Source organism: Perca flavescens, chromosome 6 (genome assembly GCF_004354835.1).
Source record: "Perca flavescens isolate YP-PL-M2 chromosome 6, PFLA_1.0, whole genome shotgun sequence".
NCBI lineage: Eukaryota > Metazoa > Chordata > Actinopteri > Perciformes > Percidae > Perca > Perca flavescens.
This window is the reverse complement of record NC_041336.1, coordinates 33,014,262-33,026,705: the sequence shown is the minus strand read 5'-3', so window position 1 is coordinate 33,026,705 and position 12,444 is coordinate 33,014,262. Positions and strand designations below refer to the sequence as shown.

The 12,444-nt window shown below is 40.4% G+C and overlaps 2 protein-coding genes across 2 annotated transcripts in view; one reads left to right on the top strand and one right to left on the bottom strand.

The window, feature by feature from the left end:
- LOC114557383 (IgGFc-binding protein) overlaps positions 1-1,309 on the top strand; it is a 34,423-nt gene extending 33,114 nt beyond the window's left edge. The window contains exon 34 of the mRNA XM_028580813.1: positions 641-1,309. Within this exon, the coding sequence (XP_028436614.1) occupies positions 641-844 (204 nt within the window). The 3' untranslated portion in view covers positions 845-1,309. The remainder of the gene's footprint in view (positions 1-640) is intronic.
- Positions 1,310-3,357: 2,048 nt separating this feature from the next.
- LOC114557006 (dysbindin-A) lies at positions 3,358-11,667 on the bottom strand. Its single transcript, XM_028580213.1, has 10 exons — positions 11,439-11,667; positions 8,723-8,776; positions 8,539-8,589; positions 8,365-8,425; positions 7,888-8,020; positions 7,161-7,293; positions 5,531-5,553; positions 4,720-4,866; positions 4,045-4,173; positions 3,358-3,644 (listed from the first exon to the last, which is right to left on the bottom strand). The coding sequence occupies exons 1-10, from the start codon at positions 11,492-11,494 to the stop codon at positions 3,385-3,387; spliced, it is 1,047 nt and encodes a 348-aa protein (XP_028436014.1). The 5' UTR covers positions 11,495-11,667; the 3' UTR covers positions 3,358-3,384.
- Positions 11,668-12,444: the final 777 nt, after the last annotated feature.

Here is a 12,444-nt window from a genome sequence, read left to right as displayed (position 1 = left end):
TACTACATATATTGTATAAAATTAAGTTGCATATTAAACTGGGCCTACAATAAAGTGGAGGGCGGCCTTTATACATACCATTTTTAGTGCATAGAATACTAAGCTATTAAAATAATAATCTTAATCATCTTTAAATGTTAAACATACATACACATACATATTACCTATAGGCCAGAAATCCTATCATCAGTGTTGATGTTAAGACTTTTTAATTTGAAAAAACATTCAAAAATTAACTATAATTTGGTGGGCCCCCCTGCAGTGACTGTGAGGACCCCCTAGGGGTCCCGGACCCCCTGTTGAAGACTGCTTTAAATTATGAGATTAACTTGATGAGTTGAAAATGTGTAGTTGTCTGTTGAGTTTTAAAAATAAGCTTTAAAATCTAAAATAATTAAAAGGTAATGAAGTAATTTGAATAAAATGTAAAATGACCAGGGTTGTACTCAAGTATTTAGTTTCATTTAGTTTTGTTGGATTTCTGGGCGATTCTGTGGGGATTACGGGCTAGGATAGGCAAAAATAAGCCTTGGCTTCAGCCGATTCCTTTTTCGGTTGCAAATTGCGGGAATTAATTGTTTCTTTCATGTACAGTACGTTAACCAAAATGAAATGATTATTCATCATCTGTACCTCGTAGGCGGGCTGTGTGCCCCTGGCTGAGTGCGGCTGCCAACTCGACGGCCGGTACATCGTGTCTGGTCAGACGTTCTACGCCGACTCAGGCTGCCAGCGCCTCTGTGTGTGTAACGGAGGGATGGTGTCCTGTGAGAACAAACCCTGCCAAAGTAAGCAGCGCTGTGGAGTGCAGAATGGAGTGAGGGGTTGCTATGCCAACCTCTGACATCGTCACAACACAGGATTCTCTTAATTGAATCTATTTTAGGTAGAATATGTCCAGCAATGCTGTTTAAATGATTATAGTTATAGATTATTATGCAGTGACTGCTTCTACTTGTTCCACAATTAAAGATATAAACAATTGTCAAAAATCTGATCTGAAAAAGGTATCCTCCTATTTTAATGTGTAATTAAGCATTTATCAATAATCTGATTCATTTCTGTCACTCTGCTGCTTACAAAATGGATTTATTGCAGTAACAATGTATTCCAGGTTACATAATGTACTCAGAATACTGTGTTACCACTTGGTCATGTGACTTCACCGTAGAATCACCTGATAAAGACTCTGTAACAGTGTGCAGTGTTTGTAAGCCCCTTCCTTTCTTCCTTCCTCATGAATATGCAGTAACATGTACGGTTCATTTCAGTCTTCACTCATTTCTAAAAGATCATTAAAACATATTTCAGCAACGTCACCATTGTCGGGTCTGTTATTGACGTACACGTCTTCTACTCGGTTTGAAAAATGGAATGGATACCCTGAAATACTGATCACTGATTCCAGGCTATGATGAAGAAACCTGCAGTGCATCTTGAGTATGACATGTTACTGCACCCAAACTATAAAAACTTGCTTCATTTTCTCACACTATAGGGTCAAAAGTATGTGGACAACATCCGTATGTAATCATTGAACATGTGACATTTACACTACTACTACTGTTGAAAATATCACTGTCTGCTGCAGTAATAACACTTACACTGACAATAGAGCCAGGACCAGACCATGAAAAACTGCCACACCAACAAGTTCACAGTAGCATAATAATGTGGACTGTCCAAATATTTCTTTTGCCATAAATTATACAATAAATGGACTGCTCTACCACACACACACGCTCTACCACACACACACACACACACACACACACACACACACACACACACACACACACACACACACACACACACACACACACACACACACACACACACACACACACACACACACACACACACACACGGTTTTCAAAAGCGCTCAACATAGCAGACTGATATTTTTTATTGAATCGGTAAAGAGACAAAAACAGACTTTTTTATCCTTTTGTTGAACAAAAACATTGGTAGTAATTGGTAGTAGTTGTCCAATAAAAACAGAATACAGAAATGTTAAAGAATGAATCTGGTGTAGCCAACAAATGAAAGCTAACAATGCGTTTGGTCTGTCAACCCTTAACTTGCCCTGTCTGTGGTACGTTGGAACGGTGAATTCTACTGTTTACCTGGAAATCGATAAAATAACTATCACCATGACAACTTTTAAGAATTGTAAAATCCAGTCTCGTAGTATTATGACAGCTGTGCTGTGCAGTGTGTCTGTCTATCACCAGATCTATCCCGCAAACCTGAATTTCATCCCCTCAGTAATCCTGGTTTGGCTACTCCACAGATGCATTCTGGGATAGGAGAAAATCCATCCTGGGTCGTTTGCATTTCTATTAATCCAATCCCAATGGTCTTGGGCGGTGCTAAGCTCCGGACGCAGTGACGGTGGCTCTGCTGAATAGTCTCTGGAAGGAACTTGTTTTGGTGGAACATTTGCGCTCCCCCCCCCGCCCCCCGCAAAAGAAAACGCAACATACAATATTAAATGAAGTTGTTGCTTTTCATTAATAATATAGAATATCAGAACTGTTGACAGTTAGTCTGTTGCTCCAGATTTCTTATCTGGATCTGAAGTAGGACAGTACAGCTCGTTTCTTGTTTAGGCTGACAGTAGCAGAGCGGATTTATGGCTCAACTTCACCTACTTCCAAAACGCCTGGAGAAGGGAAAAGGTCTGAAGAGGATAAACTCCAGCAACACTTATTATGAGATGAGTGCATTTCTCAGGGGAGGTCTGACCACTAAAGTACCAGTACCAGTACTAGTACAACAACACTGCCCTGCTGCTGATGCTGGGCAGAGGCACCAGCTCTTCCTACAATAGTATAGCTGCACTGGCTGGTTTTTAATGAGCACAAAGAGAAATACAATGAACAATAAATCTATATCTGAGGACTTTAACAGTCACTTTAAAGGTCACTAAGTAAGTCCTACGTACAGAATTTCTTAGAGAAATTTGCCCGAAGCTAAAAAGGTTGGAAGTTACTGTAGCGTGTGAATGCAGTGGTGTTATAAAGCCAGATTAAACTGTCACATCCTCAGATAGACTAAGATCCTTTATACCAAAGGATACAAGACAAGCACTTCATCTATTTAGCTTTGATTTTTGTCTCGCTTTTTAAATCAATTTCATTTAGGTGAATGGACAATGTCCAAGTTTGCATTACTGACTGAGTGTCCCTACCAATGAAAATTCAGCATTTGTGTAAAAGACATGTTTTGGTGTCAGTGTGCTGACCTCAGCCTTCAGAGGAAAGCAGCACTGAAATGCGGACTCGTGTTGGCTGGAGATGGCAGCTGTGCGACGGCTGTGCAGAGGGGTGCGTCTCAGTGTTTACCCAGCATTCATGGAGTTTCAGGGGCCTGGTTGCTAAGTTACCCAGAGGGCAGGTCCCCTGCAGGGTCACTGTCATCAGAGCCCGTCACGGTGCCAACTTCCTGCAGGCCGACCAGTATCACATCCGGCTGAACGTCCTCTTCGTCCGACTGCACCAGAGGCTCGTCGCTCTCCTCGACGGCCGCTTCGTCTTCGGGCTGCCACGTTTCGTCCTGGTTGGACGGTGGGTTGTGTGTGGGAGGGGCCGGGATTGTTTGGCTTGTGTAAGATTCAGACGAGCAGGACTCGAGGTCTGGACCTGTTAAGAGAAGACAGCTATTACTTCACGGAGTAACTAAAGCTTCACTCTCCATGGACTAGTGTCCATCATTCACTCGAGTTTAACCCGCTGCATCAGAGTTTTGTTTGGTGCATTCCCACGGGAGATAGATCAGCCACAGGCCCATTCATTTCTTTATAAACCATGTACCAGCTGGTATCAGTGTACTAACTGATCCTTCCACATGTTGCTCCATGTCCACCAGGCACACATTACATCTTCAGAAGCCAACGGTGGCCATGGCTGTGTCATTCAGTCAGAAAATGATTGCCGCAGCTTTAAAAGCGTTGACGACGTACCATATCTTGCTTTGGACAACATACAATGTGTGCATGTCTTGCATTGTCCTCAGGTTGTAGAGTAACGGCGTCGGGGTTACCTGAGGTCAGCGATGACCCTGTACTGATGTCATCAGCAGTGGAGTTGAGGAAGTCGTCCAACGCCTCCAGGTCTGATATGTTACTGACGGTCATCTGATCCAGAACACCCTCATCAGCTGCTTTTGGCTCTGCAACACACAATTGTATTGGTAAATAGTTATATAATAGAGTCCGGCCGATATATCGGTCAGTATTAGGCATTTTCCAAACTATCGGTATCAGCATTTATAATGGCCGATAAATGAATATTTTAAAAAATCAAATAAAAACGGACAAAACCCCCTTCAACCATGTTGAGTGTTGGCGTTGTATAGTTTGTCCACCAGAGAGCACTCTACAACCTCCCTGTTGACAACACTTGTTCTTTTTTTTTTTTTGCTATTGTGTTTTCATTCAAAGGAATTTAAGTTTCATATCTTAAGTTTGTATTTTTATACATTTTATTCATCAGAACTTTAATATATTTTGACCTTCCTCTGTTCTGTTGTGACAATAAAAGTTTATTTTTAAAATGCATTATCATATTTTAGTGAGGACTAATGTTAGGGAATGTTAATGTTAGGGAAATCTGTTTATGTTTTGTTATGCGTTTCGTTTTTAATATAAATCGGTCAGGCTCTATTATTTAATAATGTATTATATAAAGTGATATGCTGTAAATGAGAGTGCCTTGCCTCTGTGCTGCAGGTATCCAGTGGACAGGTACTGCTCCATGTCTTGGTTAAAGGCTTCTTCGTAGACTTTCTGTCGTTCTCTCAGTTTCTGCTGTGTGGCCTGCTCCAGCTCGGCCACCTTCTGAGCATGCTCAGAATTCAGCTCCACTACAAACAGAGGAAATGTCATTTTTAAAAAGAATCTCTTTTAAAAATCTTTTCCAATCTTTTCTAGTGTTTCACATCACGCCATTAACAGCAGTATTAGTCAGCGGTCCGCATTTTACGTGATCAACAGGTGTACAGTCGTTTAGAACTTTAAAAGGCGCCAATATTCAACATTCAATGTTCCAGTCACCTGGAGCCAAACTTGTCACAGACATAGAACATGAAAATTACACCGACACGCCAGTCAAGCAGTCTACCTTATTCTATTGATGATAACTACAGGGGGAAAGGGTTTTCACATGTGTAATGTTCCCAAATGCAGACTGATCTCAATAAGTGGCGTATGTATGACACACCAATTCGTATGCCATTTTGGTGTGTTATCAAGACGCATAATCGTTTTTGAGCATGTTTATCAACGCCGTTTGGCCGCCATTGACTTACATTACCTTGCGATTGTGTGTCAATTTACGCCAAGTTCTCCCAGAGAAAAGAACGGTGGCGAGTAGTAGGAAAGCCTGAAAATCCGCATAGAGAGGTTGGTTGGGGTGGCGCATGGGTCAATCAACATAGGACCGGGGATCGTGACCCACGTGTCACGTTTCCTAAACCCAACCATCGCTTTCTCTGTGTGTGTGTGTGTGTGTGTGTGTGTGTGTCTCACCTTCCAGCACCTCCAACTCCCTCCTGTTAAAAGACAAACAGCAGACAAGTCAGCGTTATGTTCTTCCATTGCTCTTTGGTTTGTTTTAGGGGGCTTTCACACCTACTTCGATCGGTCCGGACTTTCAGACTTTTCAGTTTGAGCCGAACAAAAATGACAGGTGTGAAACTCCGACACAGAGAGAGGATACGGTGAAGCCCGTCTACAAACCAATCAGTCGGGAGACGCAGCTCACGAATGTGATGATGACAGGACGTAGTTTTGTCACTTACAACTCTTTAGTGCACTTGCATAACTGCAGTGTGAAACCAAAACTTGTGAAAGCCCCCTTAGTTATGTCTGACCACAGACCATCACTCTACTGATGCCGATTCCCTCTAGTCCACTGACATATATGGCGCACAAAACATACAGTACAACACCAAAACAAAGGTGGCGTTTAACCAGTCACTTCACATTTTGATCTATTCAGTGAATTAACAGGCAGTAAATAAATAAAGCCTGGACAGGCACAGGGCTTTTTGCCAGTATCAGTGCCAATACAATAACTGAGGTTCAGTTCTACGCTAGTAACATCTTTTATTCCAACACTTATTTTCAATCTTTTTCTATTTAAAAGGTCCAATGTGTAGGAATTTCTCCCATCTAGGGTTGAGATCATATATCGCAATCAACTCTCTCGGACCACACAGTTCAAAATACGTATTACAGCTACGGTAGCCTTCACAGTTTTTTTCTGATGACGCCGGTCTCTTGCGCTTTTGAATCTCTTTTTTCTTTTTCTGGGCGAATAAGAAGAAGACTCCTGTTCCTGAAATTTGGATTTTTAATATGTGTGGTCCTCCATGTTTCCTTCTTCACACTTGCCGGGGGCCGGGAAGCTACGATACCCATTAGCAGCATTAGCAGCACCTGTGAGTTTATCATGTAACAGCAAAAACTCGAAAGGTGGAGCAGTATGTCCTGTATGTCCCTTACCGGCTAACGTATTTCAAGATGGCGCATGAATATGGAGCGTGAATGCAAATGTAAAATTTCAAGCCAAAAGGAATACTTGGAATTGATGGTGGTGGTAAATATTCATGAAAAAGGACAAGTTTGTGAACGGGCAACACAGATTTATGATAATGAACAACTAAACAAATTACACACTGGACCTTTAAAGCAATTCAAAGTGCTAGACAATCTGCTAGACAATCATTTAGTAGGAGTATAAAATGACTGAATTAGGACATGAGTAAGGACATTAATGATCGAAGTAGTGACCATCGAACTTTAAGTACCTGACAGTTTTTGAAACTGGGTTTAAAGACACAATTCAACTGGTACTCAGAAAGCATTGTTCAATAACAAGCATCTATTGTACCATCTCAATCATTGAAAAAATATATATACATTCGATTTAAATTACTTGCTGTTATTTTCTTCGTTAATTTTCTTTTACCAAGTTTGTGTGTAACTTTAACTTTAATTTGATATCACTGTCCATTCTGTGTATCTTGTCTTTGTATTCATATAGCCTAACGTTTAAGGCTATTTGATGTTTTGTCTTTTCTTCTCGTTAAAAAACAAAAACTAGGCATTACAAAAAAAATTGTCATTGAAAAAAGCAGAAAATTCTGCCTTGTACCTCTTCTTTTTCTTGTAGACTTCTAGTTGGTTAATGTGATGCTGTTTGGATGTCTGCTGCTCACACTGACAGCACAGTGTCTCCAGGTAGACCAGCCTGCTCTCCATCTCCTCAAAGTCGCCTTCCAAATGAGCTAGACACACACACACACACAACACACAACACACACAAATGAAAAAACTACACAGGTAGCACATGCATATGGTAAGTTCCATAAGTACTGGGAAGTCGAAATTTCTGAGTTCCAAGTCTGAAATTTTAAATGGAACGCTCCCACCTCCGAAGACGGATTCCCGACATTCCGAGTCAGAGAACCTTACAGTACCCCGAGCAAAGGCGACCTAAAAATCCAAAACGGCTGCTCCATGCATCCGTGTGAAAGCTGGAGTAATATACAGTTTAATAGCACTTCTGTCTCATTAAACCACAATACTGTCCAACTTCTATCTGTGGACATGTTGCTACAGTGTTTGTATGCACAAAATATAGTGCAATGTGTTGTTATCAACTGGTATTGCTAACAATGGCTAAACTGGCTAGCGCAAACATTGCGATTTGTTGTACTGGAACGCGATCAACTCGGGTGCGACCATAGATAGGTTATATATCTATGGTGATGGCTCGGGCTGCCGAGGTAAATGGAACGCAGCATGAGGCCCGCTGTATGACGTTAAGGCGCCATTTGTTGGTGGCTGGCTTTATGAAGCCGACGCCATACAGTACCTACCTATGTTAGCAGTGATGGCATCCAGTTCACTGATGAAGGCCGGCACGCTCTGCAGCTGTTCCTGTAGCTGTGTCAGAGCTGCTCTTCTTCTCTCCCAGTGTGCTGAGAGCATCACTATGTCCCCATCTACTGTCTAACACACACACACACACACACACACACACACACACACACACACACACACACACACACACACACACACACACACACACACACACACACACACACACACACACACACACACACACACACACACACACACACACACACACACACACACACACACACGTAAAAGTCTGCCGAAAGACACCAACATTTTCCAGTGCTTTCTTAAATTCAGGGCTGCCAGAATCTGGACTGACTGTACCATGTTTTTTAAGTTTGTTCTTTTAGCACAATAGCATGGCAATGTGGGGGGAAATCATATCTAGAATCGTGAATCATTACGGTGTTGAAAAGACGTGATGTTGATCCTACCTCAGCAGCCTGAGCACAGTCTTTAGTTTTTCTATGGAGCACAAACCAGCTCTCCTCATACCTAAAGAAACACATTAGAGACACAAACACAAACACACTTGATATCACTGTGTGTGTGTGTGTGTGTGTGTGTGTGTGTGTGTGTGTGTGTGTGTGTGTGTGTGTGTGTGTAACCTGCTGAGGATGTCCAGTCCAGCACTGAAATGAGGAGGGCTTTCTTCAAACCTGAACAACACACAGAATAATCACACAATGTTAAATATAATAATAATGATAATAATAATAATAATAATAATAATAATAATGGACGAACCTTTCAGACACACAGACAGACAGACACACAGACACACACACACACCTGGATCTCCTCCTGATTTTGGTGTCTCTTGATTTGTCTCCAAGAGTCTTGAAGCTGGAAGAAGAGAGAAATAAAGAAAAGTTCAAAAAAAGATTCACGTAGAACAATAATAATAATTTATACTTTTTAATCATTCCCAGAGGCCTGAGAACACACAGAACACACAGGCCTGAAATACACACACATGCTCAGGTCCTTCACGTGCACAAATGGAGAGATGTCAGAGTGAGGGGGGTTGGGACTGCTGGTTAAAGGTCCCATGGCATGAAAATTTCACTTTGAGGTTTTTTAACATTAATTTCCCCCTGGACTGCCTATGGTCCCACAGTGGCTAGAAAGGGTGATAGGTGTAAACTGAATCCTGGGTATCCTGCTGAAAATGAAAGCTCAGATGGGCCGACCTTTCTCTGCTTTGCCCGCCCAGAGAATTTGGCCCACCCATGAGAGGGAGAGAGACATCATGGCTTTCAAACGAGCAAAGTGGCAGTTGGTCAAGGCCACGCCCCCACCCTCCACCTTGCCCCCCCCCCTCCTCTCTCTCCTCCTCAATAGCTACAGATACAGAAATGGCACAGACTAAGGAAAGCTCATTGTGGGACTGGCTCTAGTGGCTGTAATTCTGCACCAAGACTGAATTTTGGAAAAGAGACTTCAGATACAGTATTAGGGGACCACTAAGGTCTATATAAAAGAGACTTCAGATACAGTATTAGGGGACCACTAAGGTCTATATAAAAGAGACTTCAGATACAGTATTAGGGGACCACTAAGGTCTATATAAAAAGAGACTTCAGATACAGTATTAGGGGACCACTAAGGTCTATATAAAAGACACTTCAGATACAGTATTAGGGGACCACTAAGGTCTATATAAAAGAGACTTCAGATACAGTATTAGGGGACCACTAAGGCCTATATAAAAGAGACTTCAGATACAGTATTAGGGGACCACTAAGGTCTATATAAAAGAGACTTCAGATACAGTATTAGGAGACCACTAAGATTTATATAAAAGAGACTTCAGATACAGTATTAGGGGACCACTAAGATTTATATAAAAGAGACTTCAGATACAGTATTAGGGGACCACTAAGGTCTATATAAAAGAGACTTCAGATACAGTATTAGGGGACCACTAAGGTCTATATAAAAGAGACTTCAGATACAGTATTAGGGGACCACTAAGGCCTATATAAAAGAGACTTCAGATACAGTATTAGGAGACCACTAAGATTGATATAAAAGAGACTTCAGATACAGTATTAGGAGACCACTAAGATTTATATAAAAGAGACTTCAGATACAGTATTAGGGGACCACTAAGGCCTATATAAAAGAAACTTCAGATACAGTATTAGGGGACCACTAAGGTCTATATAAAAGAGACTTCAGATACAGTATTAGGGGACCACTAAGGTCTATATAAAAGAGACTTCAGATACAGTATTAGGGGACCACTAAGGCCTATATAAAAGATACTTTAGATACAGTATTAGGGGACCACTAAGGCCTATATAAGGAGCATCCAAAAAGCACCATGTCATGGGTCCTTTAAATATATAAATGACGCGGAGCAGCTTTTAAAAGAACCCTTTGTGTGAGCTCTCATTCAGTAGACTATAGAAAGACGGCTTTTAGAAATCACATTGTGGAAATTGGGACACTTATAATTCCATAGTTGAGTTTGTTTCTAATTTTCATTATTGACTCTTTAATTGTAGAACCGATGTGGACGTCACATCATGTATTTATCTGAGCAGTGGTGGAATGTAACTAAGTACATTTACTCCAGTACTGTACTTCAGTCCAAATGTTGAGGTACTTGTACTTGAGTCTTTTCTTCTCATGCCACTTTCTGCTTCTACTCCGCTACATTTCAGAGAGAAATATTGTACTTTTTACTCCACTACATTCATTTGTTACAGCTTTAGTTACTAGTTACGTTAAGATTCCTGCACTCAAAACACATGTAGTTTATAAAATCTGATGTTTTATTGTAAAGTAAACTAGCCAACAATATAACAGCCTACAAGTCCAGCTGAGATAATAAGACCATTAAACACACAACTGTTTGGATCCTTTACACTTTCTACAATGGGAGGAGAGTTCTTTACCTTTAATACTTTAACTACATTTTCCTGATGATACTTACACACTTTCACTTTCAATGCAGGACTTTCACTAGGACAGAGTATTTTTTTACAGTGTGGTATTAGTACTTTTACTGAAAGAAAGGCTGAATCCTTCTTTCACCTGAGTGGTACTTCATGTTTTCACTCTTGAGGTTAGAAAAATAAAGCTCACATGATGGTCAGCTGAAAGCAATTGATCCAGGAACAGCTCGGACCGAGCTAACGTTAGTTAGGACGATAACAAATCGAAACCCAGCGTAGTTACGTTGAAAATGACATTCACAAGTATTGTAGCTAACTAACTAACTAACTAACGTTAACGTTACTGTTTAAAATCGACGTGTGCGCCATAAAATAGCGTTACAGATTCCTAAAAAAGCAGAATGAGGAGCTGTAGTTAGCTTTAGCGTTAGCCACTTTAGCTGCTAATCTCTACAAGTGCTCCATCATTAAGTGTACACGTTATGCTATATGACAAGGGCTAGCATTCACATTTATTATTATTATTATATGTGAGGTGGGAGGTTTCCACAGCTAGCTAACGTGAACACAGAGGTGAACGATATGTCAGAAAGCAGACCGACCCCGTTGTGAAATCCTGCTGGACCATGTGAAGTCGTTCTCTGAAGTTTTCAAACATAATTCCTCTTTGTCATTTGATTTTTCTTTAACTAGAACTGGTTGTCAACCTCGACTGTACTCCCGGGGCAGCTAGCTGTAACATTAAGCCTACTCAGAGAGCCGTGGACGCTGTTTGCCTTTCACTGCAGTCACGTGAGCCGTAGCTGGGTGTTGTTGCGCGAATATTCAAGTAATTAAGGTACCGGTAGTCATGTGATGTCAACAAAAACCTCCTCATGCGTAAAACTTCCATGAATCTGTTATTTTATTGTTTGTATTATTTCGTGTGCTTTTATTTATTTATATCTTTATAAGAGTTACACTTGATGTGTATGTGTTATTGATGTTTACCTGATTCTTTGTATAATACCTTTGTCAATAAAAAAAAAAAAAACGATGAAAAATCTTGTGTTCAGAAAAAATTGCACGTAATTAATCCCATCCTTTTATAAGAAATAAAAATAATAATCCATTTACACGCCAGCAAATTTGCAAATTAGAAACCAAACTTTACTGTCTTTATATCCTAGTATAAAGCCTTCCTGGACACTAACTGTAAAGCTGTAAAAACCAAAGCCTTATGTTATGATTTTGATACACAGTAACTGCTGTAATTGATTTATTTGTGTTAATCTTTGTTATGTTTGCAATGGCGTCTGCACTGCATGTTACTAAAGTTTGAATGGTGATACTTTTGTTAGTTTCTTTGTGTAAAAAATAAAATAAAAACTTCCTTAAAATTCCTACAACTAATATTGCAAATAAAGAATGTGATGTCATTTTACTGTAGGCTGCGTTTTTGAAAAATAAATAAATAAATTAACTAATTCCCCTCCAACGTAAATGCACCTAGCAGATAAATATGCAAAGAGATTTTATTGCAAATTTTCAATCAAATGATTCACATTTAAATACAGACTTTTTACAGTTAGGCTATCTTAGAGGTCGCTGCACAAATATTTGACTTTT